General features: G+C 38.7%; 1 protein-coding gene across 1 annotated transcript; it reads left to right on the plus strand.

The window, feature by feature from the left end:
* Positions 1-23637, plus strand: LOC108674578. Its single transcript, XM_047885575.1, has 15 exons — positions 1-120; positions 464-624; positions 4339-4558; positions 5297-5392; positions 8257-8480; positions 8951-9176; positions 9743-9858; positions 11063-11167; positions 11924-12097; positions 15162-15340; positions 17057-17276; positions 18612-18773; positions 19215-19409; positions 20909-21018; positions 21422-23637. The coding sequence occupies exons 1-15, from the start codon at positions 3-5 to the stop codon at positions 23265-23267; spliced, it is 4152 nt and encodes a 1383-aa protein (XP_047741531.1). The 5' UTR covers positions 1-2; the 3' UTR covers positions 23268-23637.
* The last annotated feature ends 633 nt before the right edge of the window (positions 23638-24270 follow it).

A 24270-nucleotide genomic window follows, 5' to 3' on the forward strand; every position in this document is an offset into this window, starting at 1 on the left:
CGATGCCTGTGTGTCACCGCCGGGGGGCGGCCATCAACCCTGGAGCAGCTCTAGACCGCGTCATCTCCCAGGCTGATCAGGACGACTGTGTGCTCTACAAGCTAGCAGACTACCGCAAAGGTGAATTTTTATGTATTAATTTTGCTTAAATTACAAATTTAAAAGTTTAAAATGCTCCAACTGGGAACTTTTTAGTTGCAATATCGCATTTTGTTTTTCCTGAGCCAATCCACTCCATTAATACGATCATCAGAAGAAATCAAATGTGCTGCATGTAAGAGTATTCATTTGGGTTCAAGATATTACTGCGGCTCAAGCCTGTTGCAGCTTTCAAGAAACTTTACTATACAAGTAGGAAAGCGTAATATATTCATTAAAAAATATATTATTATATATTAATTATATAGGAAGACTCATTTTCACTAATGTTTTGACTTTAACCCGACTGCTCGTGCTGCGACAGGTGGACGGCTGTTGGAAGAATACGCCCGCGGTGGAGGTCGCGAGGTGGAGAAGCTTGTGCTGGAAGAGTTCGGGGTGTTCATGTACAACGGGGGCCGAGGCATGGAAGTCACTAGGACGGAGTTCCTCAAGTGGAAGTACAGGAGTGTCCCCAAAGATCAAGTAAGAAGACCTTGGTATTTTCACCGATGGAACAAATGCATTCAAGAAGCTTGGGGTGCTTATATTTTATTGTTAATAAAAATTTGATCCATGATGATAATTAAGATTTTAAAAAAGTTAGATTCAGAAGAAGTAGCACCCTTTCTTCATGCGGTATTTATTAGTCTTGTACTACAGTATTAGTCAGCGTCTTCTTCACAAGACGCTATACTTAGAACGGTTCAGCATTACGTAGTTCCTACCTCACAATGCAGAGCTCTAAGTTAAAGAGGAGGTTCAATAATCATGTACTAGGTTCGCTTCGGTGGTTTAATCCGGAAGAAACAAACAAGGTGCAATTATTGAATAAATCTGTGCAAGCATAGAAAAATGTATACACAATAATAGAAACACTTGCCAGGTTATAGAAAATAGATAGCAGATAATCAATGAAATAATTACCAGTACTTAGGAACGCATAGGCTAGTAAAGAACGATTAAGTGAATGAACATGTAATTTGAACTTGATATTTCCAACAAGTAAAGTGACAGCCACATGAATGGTGGACAACAAGGAAATTTCGAATTCACAAACTACTAGTCTAGCAGATATTGCCATACGGTAATCTCAAAATAAATAATTGATCTCCAAAATAAGGCTACAATATAATTAAGCGTACCTTCCGTGTATTATATTAGATTATGACTAGTTGCCAAAACTTTGAGACGGAGTTAAATTGATAGAAAGTTTGTATTTTTTACCTGAAATATTAGTTTTTGTTTACTATCATCGTTGTCCGTAAAATCTAATTTTCTAGTAATGCAATTTAGTGCGCTAGTACAACATACATTGTGCGGAACAAAATTTACTTCATACCTGAAACCAAAAGAATAATTGTACGTCAGTTTAACGGAAGCACAGTTCTTACTTTCAATTCATTTCTACGTGCAACCGGATAAGCAACTATCGTACAGAGCTAAAAAAGCGCTATTAGGAACTCACAATATCTATCTTCACCAGTGACATTTTACACTTAACGATAGTTTCAATTTTACTGTACTATGATCATAAATATAACTGAGAAGTTTCTCGGTTGGTATTATGTAATGTAGGGTAACATGGGGCAGCGAGCCCACTGCGGGTCACGGGCCCATAGCGGGTTTCTCGCTAAGTATGGCAGATATTGGTCCGTGTTCTCTACCGCCGGTCGGCAGTTTCACTGGGATGAAGTGTACGGATTTACGTTTTGCTAAATATTTGCGTTATTAAGTTCTTTGCGAATAACTGTTTTAGTCCAGATAAAAATTTTTTTGCCGCTAAATAAAGTTTTTTACAAGGGTGGGCGCCTTGCCCCAAGCCCATGGGCCCATTGCCCCAGGGGTGGGGCAATGGGCCCATTTTGACACTTTTTACAAAATAGTGTTTCATTAAAAATCGAATAACTCTATAGGCGTTTAATTCACATCATACATTCCTCATTAGTTGCACCTTTAAACAAAACAAAGAACCACCTCGTATCAATTAAAACTTCATCAAAAATTTAGTTTAAAAAAAGTTGGGGGCGCGCTGCCCCACGTTACCCTAATAATTATGCTATAATGGACTATCATAATAATAATAATAATAATAATAGCGGTTTCAGCGTTATTAGGCCGTAGGCCTGTCGCCGATTCTTAACATCGCAGAACATTCACGGCATTTTGCGGTCTCGAACTCGCAACTCACTGCTCCAATTCTGCTGTGCTTAACCGCCCGGCCTCCTTGCCGCTTCTGACCAGAAACTAGCGCACAGAGCTGGGATCGAACCCGCGCCTCTCTGCTCCAACCTTGGTACTCTGAACCTTAACCACTGGGCCACCCCAGTGTTATGACTATGCAAGGGAAATAGATATTCTTTATAAAAATGTCAGTAGATAAGCGATCCTGCTATTTCCACCTAACGGCACAATAAAGAACTTGAGAGATACAGCCTTGCTAAAAGCTTCTTAAAGCTGGCAGACTTGTCGCTGTAACAACGATCATCTTAAGTAGCTATCTGCTCGAGCTTCCTGCCTCTTGAACACGTTTCCTGTTCACGTCAGCACAGGATATTTCTTCATATTAACCTGCGACAGATCTCGTGCTTATATTATAATGCCGATTATTGCCCAAGTACGTACCTAGCCTTCAGTTTGCGTCTCAATGTAGAAAGAATTTATCGGCGTCGGATGCAAAAATTTTACATGCAATCGTCGAAGAATTCAAGTTACTTTCTGAAGGACGGGTGTAGAGTTAAGACTCCTTGAATTAAAATAGTTAATTTAGTCACTTTCCAAGTATTGGCGTGTTTGATTGGTCATGTAGTTTGTAGCTTTGTGCTGAACCAAAGAAATTAGAAGAAATGCGTGAAATTTTCACAGCTTTCAATCTATTTTCGATGATGAATTTTTACATTTTTATGAAATTACGAATTTTTTAAATTTCAAAGTAATTTTTAATATAATTATAATTAATAATAGCGCACTGAATTATAAACAAAGAAAATTAACATTTCACTAATCTTCATGAACGTGAACTTCACAGAATTTTCGTACACGAGGATTATGATCTTCGATCATTGCCAACAGTCAGTCACTGCTGAATATAACCTCTTCTTATTATATATTCTAACATCTAAAAAAAGGTAGTCATGGCCTCAACTATTGTAACTTCGATTCTAAATTATAAACTTTATAAAGTAAATTGCATCTCAGCGCACCTGTAAGAATGTTATTTTGGTTTCAATCAAGCGACACATTCTCTTTACACCGATTTCAATATAATTGAACCTTGAAAAAAAGCCACAAAAAACCGTCTATCTTTAAAATTAAGCAAGGAGTGAGGAGGAATAATTAAATTCCTACAAAAATAATTGAGTAACCAAACTAAATAAACAGTAAGATGATCGAATGACGCATTAATCCACATGCACACCAGAGTTAGCACGATATACGAACTACTGACTCGTTCTGACGACTATAACTCTGAAGAGCCTTGCCGCTCAGTGTGCGTCACGGAGACGCTCACTGAAAATCATCATCAACATCATAGGAAAAATTCGATTACTCGATGAATAGTTCATCTTTATCCTTCCATACGCCCGTGAGCCGACGATGCAGGTACATGTCAAGAGTGATGTCAATTTTAAAATTATTTTCTGTTCGAAAGACGTAGATTGGATGTAAGAATTTGTAGCTTTTGAATGAATTGGAAAGCCTGATTCGTTTCATGATCCGGTCGCACATCTGTAGCTCCTGTAAACAGAATCTGAGAATTTTTTTGAAATTTCATTTCTGAGCTTTAGCTGCTTGTGCAGATGTAACAATTGCACTAGTTTTATTCAATATTTGCCCATTACTTCAGCTGCTAATGCAGATGAAATCATGGAATTTGTTTTCATTTACTGATCATTTCAGCTGCTGGTGCAGATGGAAGTTTCGCACTAGTTTTCATTCACTGTTCACTGATCATTTCAGCTGCTGGTGCAGATGGAAGTTTCGCACTAGTTTTCATTCACTGTTCACTGATCATTTCAGCTGCTGGTGCAGATGGAAGTATCGCACTAGTTTTCATTCACTGTTCACTGATCATTTCAGCTACTGGTGCAGATGAAAGTATTGCACTACTTTTCATTCACTGTTCACTGATCATTTCAGCTACTGGTGCAGATGAAAGTATCGCACTAGTTTTCATTCACTGTTCACTCATCATTTCAGCTGCTGGTGCAGATGGAATCAAAGAGTCCGTTCGACCCTCTGCGTAAGTGGAGTGACCACGAAGCTTGCTGGCGCATGCAATACCGCGGGTCGCTGGGAGAGACGCTGCTGCATGTGCTCATCATGTGCGACACGAAGGCTCACACCAGAGTCGCCAAGATCTTGCTGAAATGCTTCCCGAAGCTGGCGCTGGATGTGGTGGAGGGCGAGGAATACCTTGGTGAGTCTTGATACTTACAATATTTCGGATGAGTTCGGGAGGCGATTTCGGCTTTTATTAGGTAAATTAAACTTGTTTCTGCGTGCCTCAATGAACGACACTTACACGGTTTATTACCATGACTTACAGTTGCTAAAATATAGTCATTTACCTCATTCTAGTCTTGGCATAAATTTGTACAATAATTTTGATTATTAACGTATAATTGTTTTTATTACTTTTAACAATACCTCACTAAAAACAAAGGGAATAATGTCTAAAATCCATTAATGTTTTTGTTAGAAAATCTAGAAGTTTCAATAGTGAGTTAAGGCCTTTTTAATTAAAATACTTCATCCAGTCATTTGCAATTAATTCGGGTGTTTCAGTAACCTTATAGTTTACCGTGAAAGGAAATATTATGAATTTTGCATTTTCTTTTTTTGTGAAATTTCATGTTAAGCATTACTGCATGACCACAACTCTGAGCTTGTTTATTTTAATCATGCCGTTGGTTGAGAAGAAAGCAGATTTTGGAGCTCAAAAGTAGAAATATGAGCGATATACATCAACTCGAAGACACGATTAGTAACGTGTATATCGAATATTAAAAGCACCGAATTCGGAAACAACTTGTGGTATTATCGAACTTGATCCATATTACGAAAGTTACGAAATTACAGCTTTCATTCATTTAAAACTTTGTAATGTAAAGATTCATTTATAAATATTATTTTGAGCTGATATTTGACCTGGTAGGTGCTAGCGCCCTACACCTCGCCATCTCCTACCACAACAACGACCTCGTAACCGTCCTAGTCCGGTGCGGCGCTAACATCAACCAGCGCGCCATAGGTGCGTTCAGTCGTGAGTGTTGTGGTGTTGGTCAGTCGTGAGTGTTACGCTGATATCCTGTTGAGTGCAGCGTTGACGTGCATACGGGAGTTGTTAGTGATAGAGAAATATCTAATTGGTTGTTGGTGCTATTTTTAGGTACAATTGAGCATGTTCATTTAAGGTTGAGTTGTGCTTAGTTTCCTCATTGTCAGTGTTGCATAAAGCAATATCATAAGAAACTTGAAATTTCCTATTTTAACATTTCCATTCATATAGACGCTGAAAAAAATAAACAATATTAAAAAATTATTATTGTGGTCTTTTTCACTTCACAACCATCGCCAGAGTTTATTTTTTCCAATTAAGAACATAATTTTTGCTGGTATTTTTAAATATTTTGTTATTTAGCCTCTATTAGATATTAAATTAAACTCTAACTTCTATGGGTGCGTTTAAGCTCAAACTTATATCCCTTCGTGAGTAACAAATGTAAATGAAATCAATTGAAGGGCTCAAGATGAAATTGCAGTGCTGCCGCCCCATTCAGAGCATCATTGTCATGCAGCGCAAGCAACGAAGGCAACAACTAAAGTCCTACAATACGACGAGCAGATCCTTCCCCCTTCATGACGTTCTAGGAGCGAATATCGATGTATTTTGTGTGCGTTTTAGTTTACTGGAAGGCTCAGGGGGATCTTTTCACAACCGGCAGCGACAAGGACGGGGTGAGGAGGGTGCGAGAAGACTTATTACCTTCGTTTGAGTCGACGAGTCAGTCGTGAAAATATACCGGCAATTTTAATATAGAAGTGCTTCTTTGTTGATTGTCATTAATATCATAATAATGAGATATTCCAAGTATTTTTTCCTTAATATAGCTGAAAGGATATACATTGTACATTCATTGGAAAATAATGAATGAATGAATTAAAACTCAATTAAAACCTATTAAAAGTTTGCTCAAGTATCTATAGAAAACACCCTAAATATTCGAAATTATTTCGCAATGAGGATTCCAGATTACTCACAAAGATTAAACGAATACTGATCTTCAATTTAGCGTAATGGTTAAAAATTTTTCAACGTGAATTTTCTAGCCGATCAAGTTGAACTCGACGGTTTTCACTAGCCTGTATTTTCATTTAAAACCTTACCTAACATGAGAAATATTTTTTCTTTCACAGCTTCTGGAATTAGCTGATTTGAGTTGCTTCAAGCCGTGCGATTCCTAATGAAACGTTCGAAACAAATTCCTAACAGCGGGGCCCTTTAATCTGCCGTATCATGATAAGAGCCTCGCGTGTCCACGTCTATCCTTGTCGTTGATTAACCGGCATGTCGTTCGTAATCAGTCTAACGGAGGCTTGCAATCACAGCCGAGTTTTGGTAGGGATAAAAAATTTGCACTCCTTTTTCCTGGCGTATTTGCGCACAACATTTTTAATCTATATCGAAACATCAGTTTTATATGCCATAAAATGCGACCTCCAGACTGAACAATTTTTTTATAGCTTTTTGCTGCTTTATCACATTCAATTTATTAGTTTACTAAATTCAATTATCTGTAATTTTTATTTTTCTTAATTAAAGAAAGTGACTACTCTATCTGGGATTATTCTACCTCCCATGTTCGACACTCCCATTATTCCGATTTCCATTTCCCAGATTCCCCTTACTCCGATGCCCATTACACTGATTCCCATTACCCAGATTCCCGTTCCTCAGAATCCCGTTACCCGAATTCCTTTGTCGTTTTTTTTCTGCTGCTAAAATTAAATAAAATAATGTTAAGCACGGAACCTTCGAAACACTTTGTTAAGAAAAAATTCTCATTTAACCCCTTGGTTTAGAAGCGCTGAGAAAGTTGAAATTTTTAGTGAATCAATCAATCTACCTTATCAATTAAAAACACATACATCCCCAACCTTTCCTCTTGATATAAATGCTTTAGCAATGCGTTCATAGCATTCATAAATGATTTAACTTTAACTAAGAAACAAATTTCACTAACTTTAACTAAGAAGTGCATTGTTCGCTAGGAACAAAATTCAAAAAATTCAGATCCAAGTACGATCGTGTCGTGGCACGATAAGTATCCTGGATACGCGCCCCAATGTAGCCTCTCTTAGTTATATAGCCAGGCTTTAAAAAAACAGTAACACATTCTTGAACAAACTCATTGAACCGTTAGAATTTATAAGCTGGAAGAGTGTTTGGTAATCACGTTCTAATGCTAACCATTCTACGTTTAAACGCCGAAAAACGTAACATTTAAGTTATATTATGCTATGCCGAAAAGAGTGAGTTAAGAAAGAGAGAGAAATTGTGCCGAAAAGAGTGATCTGTCAGTTAAAAAGATGAAAATATTGTCTCCACCAACACTGAACATAGAAGGTTCTTTCAAAGCCTTCGAGGGGCTCTCTTTGGTAATTACTTTCTTGAAACAACTTTGCGATGCCAATATCCTCTTCACTGGACTCCTATAGTGTGTAGCGGTCCAGAAGTACAAGTCAATCAGAAGAAAGATCAAACTTCCTTCGGCCCTAAAAAAAACTTCCTTCAAACTTCCTTCGAGTTTCCAGTCGATATATTTTCGTAGCATAAAACAAGCGATACAAATGAGGAACAACCTTTTTAAAAGAGGAGATTTTCATTTTTTCTAGAATTTAGAAGAAGTTTTTTTTCATGCACGGATAATTATTTCGTTTACTTATTGCAGAACCCCTATTTAAGATTCAAAGAAATCACGGCATTAATTTTCATTTCTCTCGCACAAGAAGATTTTTTATCATGCAATGATAATTATTTTTTTTTTACTTATTGCAGAATCCCTATTTAATAATCAAAGAAATCATGGCATTAATTTTCATTTCTCTCGCAAGGGAGTTTCTTCCTGCCTGCAGACCAGCAAGTAGAGCGTCCGAAGGGGCCGAGGTTTTCGGACTACGAAGGCCTCGCGTACCTGGGCGAGCTGCCGCTGGCATGGGCGGCGTGTCTCGGCAATGAGACGGTGTACAACAAACTTATTGACTGTGGTGCTGACCCTAACCTGCAGGACGCTTTTGGCAACATGATTCTGCACATGGTGGTCGTTTGCAACCAACTCGTGAGTGGAGCCTTGGCGCAAGCTGCTCATTAATTCGAATATTCGGTGCTCAGTTGAGTGCTAAATTTCAGTACTAATTACTGTTGAACTTTGCTGGAATTTGTGGTCGTTTGCAACCAACTCGTGAGTGCAACATTGACGCAAGTTGCTCATTAATTCGAATATTTGGCGCTCAATTGAGTGCCATATATCAGAATTAATTACTATTGAACTTTTCTGGAATTTGAGGTAAATTTCGGAAGAATACATATATAAATAAAATGGAGGAAGATGTATTGTTGTATAGCTTAATTTTCTGATCATTTTTAGTTTATATACACTACATTTTCATCAAAATCACATTGGATTCAACCAATTGATACCGTGATTTGAATAGTACCGTAAACAATATCGGTTAACATTCGAAATGACTTCTAAATAATTATAAATAACGTATAAATTGAGTTTAAAACTTGAATTTAATGCGCCAGGGCATGTTCAGCTACGCCTTACGCCACCCACGCATGCCAGCACAAGACGGCATTATGAACGCTGCTGGCTTGACTCCTCTGACGCTGGCTTGTCGGCTTGCGCGCTCCACCATCTTCAAGGAGATGCTTGAGCTCACGTGCATAGAGTTCTGGCGCTACTCGAACATCACGTGCAGTGCGTATCCTCTCAACGCACTGGACACCATCAAGCCCAGTGGCGAGACAAGTGAGTTCTGGCGATACTCGAACGTATTTTTTTATGTGGGATAATTTATTCAAAACAACAACTCCGTCAAAATTCAAAAGATTTATTGTGCCCAAATTCAGAACAGTAATTGAGTCAAAGCAACATGCAAATTACCCCCGAAAATAATAAATGGAAGAAAATTGACATACCTGACGTCTCAGCTGTAATTTCTGAGAGCCAAGAACTATTGGTAGTCTCTGACTAAGAGATCTGATTAATAACACGCAGGTACGACACCAGATATGTCTTCATCTCGTAATTTCATTAGGAGGCCTAACCATTGGCACGCGACCAGCCTATATTAAGCCGTCATCAAATACTACATAACGCTATTTTCACGGTCTTATTGATAATACCCATTATCGATACTTTTTAATAATAATGTTGCTTGTGTTTTGGAAACACGACATTTCCATCAGTCTACCTGTTATCCAGTATGTGTGAAATGTTCAGAAGCAAGCCAATCAATTCTGAACATGAATCCTAAGTTTATAAGCGATATGAATTTAATTGACAATGCTGCTCCACTCCTGTCTCCTCCAAAGACTGGAACTCTGCTTTGATGATCATCCTCAATGGAACCAAAGCCGAGCATCTTGATATGCTCGAGGGAGGCATCATCCAGCGCCTGCTCGAGGAGAAGTGGAAGACTTTTGCTCGAGTGAGTGATGCTGGTATTATATATATAGGGCAAACGAGTATATCTTATGACAAACAATAATACTAAGGCACAAATAAAGAAAAACAGAAACACGTTGTTTCAGAATTCGAGGCTTCTTTATATTGTCACAAGGAATCCATTTCGAATTAGTATTCGCAAAGTTGATTTAAAATAATGAACGCAAAGTTTATCTAGAAGCACTTTTCAAAAAATATCTCTCTCAGCATTTCATTAATTGCCTCGTGGATGATGCCTATTGTTGAGTTAGAAAAAAACTTGAATATTTTTCCCTTCATATCTGTTTTATGTAATTTTTTTATGATAATAAGGTACCTACCATATTTTCCAGAACACTTGCGCAAGCATAGGGACGAAAAAAATGCTCTGTATTTATGAAAAAGTGGCCAGGTTGGAAGGTTGTGATAGAGCATTGAATTTATCTAACATCTGTCGAGTCAATTGTAATGCTAGATTCTGATAATAATTCGACGACTCATAACTGTATAACTGTAAAATGTAACTGCGCGGCTTCCATTACAAAGTCTAAAAACGCTCAAATTGTGTCCAAGCAGTGATAATAAAAAATTACGTGACACCCAACGACTGAAACCGGGGAACTGAAAATAGATTGAGAAAAATTTTCCTCGCTCACCAACCTTTCTTATCAGGAGCAGCAATTGCCTCCATCTTGACAATTGGGCAGCGAGCAACGGAGCGTCTCGTCCGTCCTTTTGTTTCACCGGAAGGAAATTCTCGACAACGTCGTCGTCAAGCTTGCCATTACAGGGCCAGTTCTGCTCTGGCGCACACAACAAATATTTATTCCTCGGAAAAATTATTACTTTCTATTTCTGTGGATCAACATGCGAAGGTTGAAACTCTTTGCGTAAACTTGTCGACTTAACCAATTATAATCAAATCAATTATAAATAAACTAACAGCTATTTGTTTTAATTTCTGAGCATTTTGACTACGTATTACAAATAAAATTATCTATATACCTGCGTATTACCTGGCTTTCAAAAAGATCAAGCATGACATCTTAAACGGACTGTAAGGCATTTCCCTTAGATCCATAGCGACTAGGAAAGTAATAACATTTGATTTCAGGAAACAGTCTGCAAGAGTAATATTACATTGCAAACAAGCATAGGAAAAAATTGTTATAAATCTTCTATTAAATTTTTCCATTGTTTATGGGCAGAACCAATTTCTGAAGCGTTTGGTCATCATGCTGCTGCAGCTGGTGACTCTGAGCACGACCATCTACCTGCGGCCCTGCTACTGCATCCCTGTGTCTGTGACGCTCGTAAGACCGACGTCCGCTCAATTACGTCAACAGATTACATCCAAAATTGAAATGTTTCGGAACAAATTTTGAATTTGACGGCTGTAGATTACTGTAAATGGATCCTGCTATTCATGAGAACTTTGTTCTTCAAAAGAATAAAGTAACTATAGAATGATTTAGATGAACGTGAAATTATCGAAGATCAGAATTGGTAAACATTGCAAGTTTGAACTGAAAGTTGTGACCTCCTCTCCTTCCAGGATATTATAGAGAAATTTATTACAACAAAATCGAAACACAGAGATTCGTTGTTTAGAATTAATTCAGAACTTAGTAACATTTTTTCAATAGCTGTCAGAAATGAAACAGGAATTAGACTATCATTACTCATATTGAAATGACTATTAAAAAAGTCGACTATAGAATTGAAGCAAGCTGCTTTTTTTCCTTTATAAAAATATTTTGCTTACCCGTGACACATTTAATTTGAATCAAATTGAAATAAATTACTTTCCATCAATTCGTACGTTTTGCTTTGACTGTCGTAATAAAAGTTAACGACGAACTCCTCTCAATAATCACTTACTTAGCTCATTTTTGGAGAGTGTATTCTTGTGTGCAATTTTCAGAGCCAGGATATTTTTCTTGCACTCGCATATAATCTTACATCTGTACTAGGGGTTCCCCTCAAAATACTACTCAGCACATTATCAGAGAGATTATTAAATGTAATATTCCCTGCAAGAATATTATCTTGCTACGTTGCACACCCAGGACTCGCCGGAGATGTACGAGCATCTGTACGAGGAATTCTTCGCGGTGGACTCGACCAACATCGTACGTTATTGCTTCGAGGCGCTCACGCTCGTCGGGGTCATATGGTACACCTTCGTGCAGCAGGGCGAGGAGATCAAGAATCAAGGACTTAAGTCCTTCATGAAGGGCCTGGTGAATATTTCTTGATCTTATTGAAAAATAGCAGCAATATTTCTCTATGTAAAATAAAACTTATTTCCTTGAAGTGTGGATTAAGTAGTTAATCATTTATACAGGTTTGGTTGAAGACCAGAGCGTACTTTTTATTTACGATTTTCTTATTGTTCTTTTCGATAAGCCGAACGAAATTTCTAGCTGGAGCTTGGAGATCAAAAAGTAGATTACCGAATGACATTTTATTGCAGTGCGGCGTTTCGAATACATCAATATTCATTATCAAGCAAGTGAACAGTTATTACAACGCTAAAAATTGAGATTTGGATATGACATAAGTTCATACAAAAAGTATTGTAGATACGGTTCAAAATCGAAAATCAAATTAATCCGAGAATAATTTCAACGTCTTGACGAATCCCGCGGTTTGCAAATTGATAGCAGGAGACTCGTCCTTAATGATGAGAGCCTCCGCTATCAACAGTCTCGTAGTGTCGGGGCACCGCATGACGATGCTGGTGCAGGCCTCCAACGTGGCACGGGTGATGGTCTCGTTGTGGGCCTCCCGCATATGGTACGGCTCAATGTCGTGCTAGTCAAACCGATGTAATTTACATTTTGGAGAAGTCTACAACCTTCTTTCATACAGGAAAATTTGTAAACGACATTGGTTTCTTGTAGCGGCCCGGACTTTTTACATGGGTTGTTTTTCATGATCAAATTCTTGAATTCTCGAAACGTCGCACTGCAATAAAATGTCATTCGGTAATCTACTTTTTGATCTCCAAGCTCCAGCTAGAAATTTCGTTCGGCTTATCGAAAAGAACAATAAGAAAATCGTAAATAAAAATTACGCTCTGGTCTTCAACCAAACCTGTATAAATGAAGAACTTCTGCCTAACTACACTAATATTAAGTAGTTAATTGCATGTTTCTTTGTAAGGCAATTAATGAAAGACAAAAATTAAAAAAAAACTGTCTGCAGGACCAATGCCTGTACTCTATCTTTCATACGTCCAGAACAATCAGGTATTGTGAATCTAAAACGTAATCGCTGGATTAGAGAACTCAAAAACTGGTGCTAGAAAACGAAATGGGAATTTGAAGCTTACATAGAAAATTATAAATATTCTAAAATCCTACCAAGCGACATGTCCCGTAGATTGAAAAATCAAAATTCAAAATATTCAAGCACGGATGTTTAAAACCCCAAAACTTTTTCTCAAACATGTCAAGCGTATGTTCGCTTAGCTCCTCTTAGACTGTTGACCACTACTGAAAATTGTCTTCGTATTTTCGGTGGCGGTAAGAAAACCATTCCATGGAGAATTTATGGTGCTCTGAGAACCTCTTTCTGCACCTATAATCCCGAGAACCTCCCAGGCCAACTTCAGCTCACTCTTTTTATTTGTCAGTTGAGAATTCATGACACGACAATTGCCGCCGAACACAAACATGTTATGAGAAAAACTCTGAAATAGAAAAATAGAGATAAAGTCTGTTCTAAGAAAGAAAATAAAAAAATAATAAATAATTTATCAAGAAAAAATAATAAAATAATGAAATCAAATAATACACGTTTCAAGCTAAAAAATATAATCAATAACACTTATTTACCTGTACGCTGTAAAACACCTTTTTTTACTTTCACTTTTGGAATTTTTACAAATATAGCTGTAAATCTGCTAATGTGGTTCTATCAATTTACAATTGTGTTCGGTTATTGATTTCGTCATTACATATATACGTATATCTATTCTCATTTAAATTGTTCTTCAATTGATTGCACATGGATTTTATGGCAAATTTAGTTTGGACGTTAATCTAGTAAAGTAATCCCGCAGCAGAATTGGAGAAAAATAAGACCAATTGCGTATCTGGTGCAACCGAATGAATAAAATATAACTTGACATTTAGAATAATAGGTAACGAATTCATAACTTGGGAAACAGAAAAAGAAATTAATCTCATAAATTAAAATGGATTTAACAATTTATTACCATGCATATGGGTTTACTGTATTTTTAATAGATGTTGAAAACTCGCTAAAGAATTATTTTTGCTTATGTTTGCAAAGAAAGTTGCGCCACATAATTTGGACATTACAGTTTATTGGCACATAAATATTAAAAAAATTGAAATAACTAAGAAATGCACCAGTATTTTGCATATTTTTTATCTGCTTCGAAGCATTTAAAACAAAAATAGGCAATTTTTCCATCGACTTCTTGAAAATTTTATAAAATTTCGATCTATTCCTGGAACATTCCTCCGTTGGGTGTTACTCGTCAAGCCTTCTTCTAATTAATGCCGTGCATTTTTCAATGATGTTTCACGGACCCCAGATTGCGTTCGTATTTATTCACAAAGTTTCCACAGGGATGCCCTCGGGAAATTGTCTCACAGATCTGCTATCTTCTCATCCGTGTTGTGCTTCCGTACAACCAGAATAGGAAGGTGTATGTTGTTAAAGGTGTATAATAGAACAATTACTGTTGGTTTCCGAATCGGATTATGGTCTTCAAGAAAGTGGCTTCATAACAGAAAATGATTCTCAAATAAGTTCATGTTTGTCAAATGTAATTTCCATCAATTCGCAAATTTCGATTATTTCTGTTTTTATTTTTTTGAAGATATAACATATAAACTAATCTTTGTTGTTGTCGAAGTTTGGAAGTCAACTTGAGGCCCTTCCCAACGGGTTTTTTAAAAATCAATAAGGCCTTCAAACCAAAGTAAATTAATTTCAAGCAATGTTATATAATGTTGATAATAAGACAATTATTTAATATTTCAAACTTCAACGGTGTGAGATTTGTTATAAAATCACTGCATAGCCTAATAGTTCGAAGCTGTGAATTGTGGATTTTTATGCTGAACATCAATTGGCTTAGAACCTCATGAATTTACAGTGTATCGGAATGTTTGTACTTTGCAAACGCAGTTTATGTCTTGTGCAGGGATTACTTTAATCTTTCTTCCATGAATTCCCAAAAATCACGGTTTCTGCGAAGAAATTAGTACATATTCACTTGACATTTGCACAAGGAAAAACTACTAAAAACTTATAATTTTGCAACAGGCTGGTGACGCTCCGAAGTTCATCTTCCTGGTCTCGAACTTCTTGCTGCTGGCCTGCGTGCCGTGCAGGATCGCCTACTACCTCGCCGTGCGCCACGAACCTTCGGCGCGGGTCTGGGAGGACGGGCTGCTGGCGTACGCCTGTGCCGGGTCCTGGTTCATGATGATGTTCTTCGCGGGGTGAGAGATGCTCTGGTGCCGGGTCCTGGTTCATTATGATGTTCTTCGCGGGGTGAGTGATGTTCTTGTGCCGGGCCCTGGTTCATGATGATGTTCTTCGCGGGGTGGGTGATGTTCTGGTGCCGGGTCCTGATTCATGATGATGTTCTTCGCGGGGTGGGTGATGTTCTGGTGCCGGGTCCTGGTTCATGATGATGTTCTTCGCGGGGTGGGTGAAGTTCTGGTGCCGGGTCCTGGTTCATGATGATGTTCTTCGCGGGGTGAGTGATGTTCTGGTGCCGGGTCCTGGTTCATGATGATGTTCTTCGCGGGGTGAGTGATGTTCTGGTGCCGGGTCCTGGTTCATGATGTTCTTCGCGGGGTGAGTGATGTTCTGGTGCCGTATACTAAGTTTATTATGATAATCGCCGCTTTCGATTATGTTTCTTATGCCATGAACTGGTTCAGGATGGTGATGGCTGCTAAGTTACGCAGTTCTGTGTGCTGTTTTTGCTCATCATGAAGATATCTACAACAATAGTAACATTTATGCTGCAGATCTGTCTCAGACACAAAAAATATTTACCTCTAACGCGTTTTTAAATCTCTGTACGAACCTCATTATAAATTCAAATTAAACCTATCATTGATTGACTTGAAGACTGAATCAACGACCATCATCGAACTGATGACCTCCGTTAAAATTGTCGAGATTGTCGCTTCGAATCGCCTTCCCTGCTTCATTGAGAAGCTAAACCCTTGAATTTTTGCATTTCGAAAGTTCCTGTCAATGACAGGCTTGGCTGTATTGAAAGCCTGCCATCTTCATACGGGTCCTGGGCTAAGGAAAGACTCAGCCTCTCACTGAGTCTTTCCTTAGCCTGTTGGCGCGGGAGTGATTGGTTATTTCGTCAGAAATACATTTCTTATGCAAACATACGTTATTTAAGCTAAGCATCGGTAAAGAGAAGCTGAAATGTAATTTTTGGCTTTTTAGCTGATATGTTGATTGTTTCATTTCGTTTGTAACAATCACAAGCAATAGGCGCTATGTTAAATTTGTTTACTCATATTTGACAGTTCATCACCAACGGAATTGATGCTGCATGGGTGTTCTTGTTTAAATTTAAAAACTGGATGGATATTTTGCATATATGATAGCTTCGAAATGAGCAATAAAAGTACGCATAGCTTTATTTTACAGAGAAAAATTAATTGTAAAGAATAATTCAATGCCAATTTATCAATTGCGATGTAATTGCAAGTTTTGATAAACTCAGTCGAATACAAGCAGTAAAGCGAATGGCACAATACAACTAAAATTTTCATTCTGCATTCATTATTTCTTCAACTTGTATTGTCGCCCTCGATTATTTTTATGAGGGTTACGTGATCATGCTAAGTTAGTGTGAAAAATTTATTGAGGAGGTGAAAAGAATTTTTCAAGTACTTTGTGGAGCTCTGTTTTTTAATGAATGATTACGATTTTTCATATTCCTTCATATCTCTGTAACATATACGGTAATTTATGGTCAATTTCAATAGTAAAGCTAAAATGCTCATGTTTATTATTTACTCTGAAGCAACTGTTTGGCCTGTATTAATCCAACGAAAATTTGTTACTAACATTAGAAAATTGTGATCATTAATAATCACAAGAAAATCCAAGCCCTTAAATTCAAGCGTTATTGTAAAAATCTAAAATTATACCTGAAAATTTTCTTTTTTTTCACCCAGGGCGCTAAAACTAACAGGACCTTTCGTAGTGATGATCTACAAGATGATCTCTGGCGACATGTTCACCTTCTCCATCATCTACGGCATCATGCTGCTGGGCTTCACTCAGGCCTTCTATTTCTTGTACAAGCGAAGCGTCATACCTGACAAAGACAGCAAGTTTGTCACATATGGCACCACGTGGATGGCGCTCTTCCATATGACCCTGGGGGACTATGATGTAAGATCTTCCATATGACCCTGGGGGACTACGGTGTAATATCTTCCATATGACACTGGGGGACTATGATGTAAGATCTTCCATATGACACTGGGGGACTATCTACATTCTAGAAGGTATACTGACTTGGGGACTATGATGTAAGATCTTCCATATGAAAATGGGGGACTACGATGTAAGATCTTCCATATGACACTGGGGGACTACGATGTAAGATATTTCATATGACACTGAGGGACTACGATGCGAGATATTCCATATGGCAACGAAAAATAACAACCTAAGGAGACTTCAGAGTAAGGTTTATCATGGAACGCACGTTGCAGCCCTAGTGATCAGATCAACGCGTAGTTTTTCCGTCAAATCGTCTCGGAAACGGAGACTGATTAGACTTTAAAGACTTGATTTAAGATTGCTTAACTAAAATTTACATCTGTACCAAAACGCATTATTACATTTCGAAATTTTAACTGCTACAGATCGTGAACGACTATTCGCATCATGTACAATGATTCGATGATACAGTGACAGGCAATTTAGCGTATGAGTAGTCCTGATAACGTTTATTTTTTCATCCCTATTATCATTTATCGTAAATACGACAGAGTTTCTATGGAGTTTCAATTACGCCGAAACGGCTGCTCTGGTCTGCGGTGTTATTGTATAGCTGCATCGCTCCCAGGAAATTACCTCGAGATTACTGCTCGAAGCACCCCCAGCGATCGCTTCCTTGTCCATAAAATTCACCAGCTCACCACTTCCAACATCATCCTGGAACGAATTCTCTTGAAGGAAATCATGTTGTCTGCATCAGGCGATCTTAACGTCTTCTTTAACTATCATTAAATAGCGATCACGGTTGCGTTAGTCCTTATTTAAAAAATTAGCTTCCCACCGTATCGTTGAGCTCACGAAATAGATTCGTTTGTCAACGTCTGACGCTGGAGGGTCATCGAGGGAAGAGTAAATTGAACGGCTATACCACCCGAAAGTCCAATTTCAGTGTAGTTACTCTTTAGTGGTCATTTTGACAGGTATCACAAATTAACATTCGATCTTAACCGTTGACTGAAATTTTAACTTGCTTAAAACAATTTCACCTATAGACAATCAAGTAGAACATTTTCAAGCGATTTAAGTACTGTTATGAGTATTTAAATCGCTTGAAAATATTTTTTCAAAATAATTTAAATTATTTTAAAAATGAACGTTATAAATTAAATCGAACTAAAAAGAGTGGTACCCAATTAAGGTTTAGTAAATCTGCTCTGTAATGCCTCCAACTTTCTAGACTGCCAAAATGAATTGGATAAGTCAGTAACATTTTCCTTTCAGTACGGAGCAATGAGTCAAAACATCTACAGCGCCCTGACAAAGTTCGTGTTCCTGGTGTTCACCATCATGTTACCCATCATGTTGCTGAACATGCTGATCGCCATGATGGGTAACACTTACTCCACCGTCATCTCCATGTCAGAAAAGGAGTGGGTCAAAGCTGTGAGTACCAGAAGTCAATTAGCGCTGGAAATGATAATTAAAACCTTGTGAAGTCTATCTTAGCATTTAATTTGATAACCCAAACTATAACATCCTCCTCCTCTACAACAGAGTCATAATTTGCATGCTAATTTCAATTCAGTCTTGCCTACCTGATTCAGCCGAGTTAATAAGGTGCCCTCTAAAGGAGGCAGCGCAGATCGCGTCTTATATCGTACCTTATTAAGCTTTGCCCCCAACATGGCGGCAGTGGGCCAAGATCGTGATCGCTCTTATCGTGCCTTATTAAGCTTTGCCCCCAACATGGCGGCAGTGGGCCAAGATCGTGATCGCTCTTATCGTGCCTTATTAAGCTTTGCTCCCCAACATGGCGGCAGTGGGCCAAGATCGTGATCGCTCTTATCGTGCCTTATTAAGCTTTGCTCCCCAACATGGCGGCAGTGGGCCAAGATCGTGATCGCCCTGGAGCGAGCTGTACCCCAGGCGAAGGCTAAGGAGTTCCTGTACGTGTACAGCGTGCCTCTAGGGGGAGGGGGTGAGGAAGACGGGGGTGAGGAGAACCTTGGTGTTATGGTCATCAAATGCAAGGACAAGACTAAGGCCAAGCAGAGGAAAGGCGCCTTATCCAACTGGAAGGTTAGTTTTATTAACAGGCGAGAAATTTTAAGCAGTGAATACTGCCTGTATTATTTGAACCGTTTTCAATTTTTATTAATCTAACTTACACATTTCCTATACACTTAAATTTCGCGTTCACTAAAGCTTATGTGCAAGTTTCTTGCCGACTTTGTTGCGGTTCAAGTTGATTCTGCTTGTTGCTTCCTGCTGTGTCGGGTTGAAAGGCATCAAAATTACTCTGATGACAAAAATTGAAATTAATAAGAATGCCCAAAAATTAATCCGTCGTCCCGAAAAATGAGCGACCCAATTTACCTCATCAAATGAACTTGTCGATTGGGTTTGTAACGACGTGCCTTTAATCGACACCTTACGAAAAATTTATCTTTGTACGCATGTATTTGCCGGATAAGCAATAAAATGCACTCTTATTCAATGAAAAGTAATCAAAATTTTGCGTCTGATGTCATTTGAGCACACATGCGCTCCTTATGGTCATTCCGTTGTTTATCGAACGTAGACTTCAACATCGTAATGTTAACGTTTTATGTGAAGAAAATAGACTGTAAATAAAGTGCTTAAATAAATTTCCCATAGCAGTTTCAGGATGTATTTTTTTGACGCGGCGTAAGCACGCTCGTCAAAGGTTGGTCAGGCTAATTTTAATTGCTCTTGTGCAACTCTGTTGGAATATAAAAAAAACCTTATTGGAGCCAGGAAGTGGTGCGTAAATTTGTGAAGGAAATTAGACAGATATTTTAGATGGAATTTTTAATGCGAGGTAAATTGTATCAAATCGTACGTTATTTCGTATAATGAACGTCAACCTAAGATTTGCGAGTTTAGTAAGTAAATTTCAGCATATAATGTAAAAAAATCTCATTTGAGCCGAAAACCTTGATTACACCGCCATGTATCGTATAAAAACGAATTTGTTATTGACAGTGGATAGAAAAATCGCGGAACAGAGATTGATCAAATAGATATCTTGTCTTCAATCAAAGAGATTGAAATGCTTGAATTCAAGCCATAGATCACTGGAATTCTAAACTACTAATATTAACTTAGAAGAGATACTTCTAACTTACCTGCAGTATTGACAATATTAGAGAATATTGCTAACACTTCCTCGCCAATAAGTTAAACATTTCCTCATAATATCATGAGATTTCCTTATTAAATAATAAGAAAACTTCTGCGTAAGTCAAGCCAAACATATGGATTTCATTTCAGTCGGGAAAGAATATCTCCAACTTCCACGATATTGAAACAAACATCGCCATCGGACCTCGATGAAATCTTAACGACTGCAAGGCTTGGTCAATATTCCTCTAAATTTTTGCATGCAGAAACAAAGAAAAGTCGGGTTATTGCTGCGATTGTAAATAAAACTTTTTGGTTTTCTTGCAGCGCATCGACAAGGAAGCGATAAACTGAATTTTTTGCAAGCATAAACAAAAAAAAAGTCCGCTTATTGCAAATAAAGTTCTTGAAAAAACCTGTTGGTTTTCTTGCAGCGCGTCGGCAAAGTAACAATAAAAGAATTAAAGCGTCGGGGCGTCACGGGAGAGTATCTGCGTCGGGAGATGTGGGGGCTCTGTAGTGCGCAGTCTACGCCTCTGCATGGGTGAGATATGGCCATACAATTATGTCAATCTTATTTGTCGTCCTTAATTATATTTTCTGCACAAATATTATATTATTAGAAAAAAATTAAACATGGTAATAATATCCTAGACAATGATCAAGTTTATTATTGATCAGCAATGAAAAATATAATAATCATTATTAACTTCTCCTTTGAAAATTATGGCCGATGTCAATAAAATAATTGCATAATGTTCCACATGGTTTTTATTAATTATCAAGAAACGTCTTATTATTAAGAAACAAATATTTTTGGACTGTTTTTTTTCAGGAATCGGATATGGCAGAATAAAAATCACCATGTACACCCTCTGAAAATTCTAATCTGTCATTTTTATTTCGCGATGCGATCAGCATTTACATTTTTATTTATTTTTCTGTAGGATCAAAAAGAAAGGTGGCGTTGGCGCGTACAACGTCAAAGCCGGGGTTACCACCAACCTGGAAGACGTCCTCTATGGCGAGGATGAAGACTCGGACTTTGATGCTGATGCCAACGATGGCTTCGGTGCCCTCACGGGGGCCATTGATCAACTGGCTTTCACCAATGACCTGGACTTCTCTGGTGACGGCATTGACGAAGATCCTTTGAAGCCCATGCGGCCTGAACAGATGACGGCGCAGAACCTCAAGCTGAAACATCAGCAAGAAATTTCCGGCGCGGCAAAGAATAAAAAGAATGGCTTGGACAATCAGGCATTCCTCAGGGATGAAGATATCCTCATCGCAGCTGAAGCAGCCGCAGCCGATGATGAAGATTCAGATGATCCTGATAGCGTCAAGAAGGCAAAGAAACGAAAGCAGGACCTTGGCAAAACAGGGGTGGGACAAAGTGGTCCTTTAGTTATTTCTGGCGCAGGGCAACAAATCCCCCAGCATCCAGGATCAGCCGGTTATTCGGCGCCGGGAAACTATACTGGCAATATTGGTCAGCCGGGGCCTTACGCATCGTATCCTGGGGGAACGAATGCCTATCAAAACCAAGCTAATTTCAATGGACAACCCAACGTAATGAACGGAACAGTGTCCTCTGCCTACGGTTGTTCCCCAGGAGCAAACACTCGACCTGGAGGATATCCGCCGCCTCAGATGGCACCTGCCTATCCTAACGGTCATGTTGGCCAGCATTCTATGCAGGTTGGAGGATCAGCCAGTAATGCAGGTGTGTGTAGCCAGAACATCTCCCTGCCTCAGCCCGGTAATTCGAATCAGGGTGCTATGCAAGGACAAATGTATCAACCTCCTGGGCCGGTACCCAACCAATACGGGCAAGCTAATGGTTACGTGTGCAATGGGTACCCAGGTCAGCCTTTACCAGGTGGAGCTTGTCCCCAACAGGGGAACCTTGCTGGACCAGGTTCTTCAAATGCTCCCGGGCTGCAAGGGCCTCTTGGCAAACTTCCTCCTATAGGTCAAGCTAAGAGATCTCGTCCCATCTCTGCGCGAATAAAGAGGTTGGGATCTGCACAAAAAAATAAGCCAAATTTGGATAAAACTTTGAAACATCTGGAACCTATTTCGTCGGGAGCAAAGCTTCTGGGCCCTGCACGTGAAGGAGCTTTTGGACACCGTCCAGGAATGCCCTGTCTGCCAGTTTCTCCCCCTAATAAAATGACGGAGGTGGAAGCACCAAAACCCACTGGAAACAATGAAGCACAAGTAATGTCAACAGGAAGTACTTCAACAATATCTTCTAAAAATGAGGATACCTCGAATATGCCAGAGAATAATGAGATGCATGAGTTGTCTAAAGCATCCCCGAAATGTGATCAATTACAGCAAACAAAACACTCAGTTGAGAGCAGCGAGTCGTCCAAGTCCGGGACCATTGCTGCATCACCGAAAAGTAATAAAAGTTCGAAACGATGTTCTCTTGACTCTCCTCAAGCTTCAAACGAAATCCCCGACGAGGCTTTAAAACCTAACGAAGCTGAAAGCAATGATGAACAATGGGCTGAGAAAAAGAATAAGAAACTCAAGAAAAATAAAGTAAGCCCACTGTCTGAAGAAGGAGTCTCAGACGGGCATGTAACGCAGGATGATACCGATATTGGGCTAGTTTCTGGGACAGAAGAGGATGGCGAAGTTCTTCAGAAGAAACGGGAGCGACCTAAAACTTGCGTCGCTGCAAAACGTGAGCAAAAATTTAGTTCTGAAAGCGTCGAGAACATGAACGAAATATTGCCGTGGACTGCAGAAGAGGGAGACATCAAACCGGACGACGAGTGATTGAAAGATGGAATTAAATCTTGCTCGAAGTATCGAAAATATATCGAGACGCCATTTTATTTTTGTAAGGAAATTGAATGGAACTTTTCGGTTTGGAAGAGAACTTTAATTTTCAAAGAATGTATTTCAAAAGCAGAGAAATATTTTCACGCAGATAAAAAATTAACATTTTTACAGAATGAGAGGCTACTTGAATCAATTAAAACTGGTGCCTTGTTGAAAAATTGTTGCCGTATGTTTCAGAGTGAAATTTAAATGCGAGTAAAAAGTAAAATAAAGCTAATTTGAAGTTCAAAGCAGCTCACGCGAATTTCCAATAAAAGCAAATGGAATCTTCTCAATTATGCGAATCAAATCTAATCTCAGCAGTTAAGGGGACCGGCTACCCCAAAATTTTCAATTTTGACGTTTTTCGGTTTTTGTGCTCATCTGAAAGCTGAAATTCTGCTCTTTCCAATGGTACCACTGCCATCGCTGTACGCCAATATTTACGTTCATGACGTCTCTTTAAAGGGAAGCGGGTGGGAGAGTTCTTTAAGTAATTAGAAATAAAGTAATTAGCTGCTGAAATCTTTGAATATAGTTTCTACTTGAGTTGTGCTGCAGTTACATGCTTAGTCTCATCTTAAAGCTGACATTCTGAGCTTTCCAACGATACTACTGCGAATTAAGCTACAGAAGCCTGTAGTTTGGTATCCATGCTACATTGAGTGCCTATTTCGAGGCGCACGGGACTTTGTCGCGCCGTCCTGAAAAGTTTGAAAAGTTCAACTTATTGTCACGGAAAACCTATCTCCTCCTACAGTTTTCAAGCTACAGCAATGAGAGTTATATCATTCTATTCGTAAAGACCATATCTATCGACGTGGCCATCGCTTTTTTTTAATTTGTGCATGGTTCGTCATATAAATGGGGGAGAAGGGGGGGAAGGGATGAAAAAAGTGAAAAAATGGGAAAAACGCGCATAAATAAGAAAATATGGGGAAAATGAAAGAAAGCGATG

This window comes from Hyalella azteca, unplaced genomic scaffold (genome assembly GCF_000764305.2).
Source record: "Hyalella azteca isolate HAZT.00-mixed unplaced genomic scaffold, Hazt_2.0.2 contig2461, whole genome shotgun sequence".
NCBI lineage: Eukaryota > Metazoa > Arthropoda > Malacostraca > Amphipoda > Hyalellidae > Hyalella > Hyalella azteca.

Coding starts and splice junctions, on each gene's coding strand:
- LOC108674578 (XM_047885575.1), top strand. CDS start 3: ATGCCTGTGTGTCACCGCCGGGGGGCGGCCATCAACCCTGGAGCAGCT. Junction 15,341..17,056: donor ATGATGATGTTCTTCGCGGG/GTGAGAGATGCT, acceptor TTTTTCACCCAG/GGCGCTAAAACTAACAGGAC. Junction 17,277..18,611: donor TGACCCTGGGGGACTATGAT/GTAAGATCTTCC, acceptor TTTTCCTTTCAG/TACGGAGCAATGAGTCAAAA.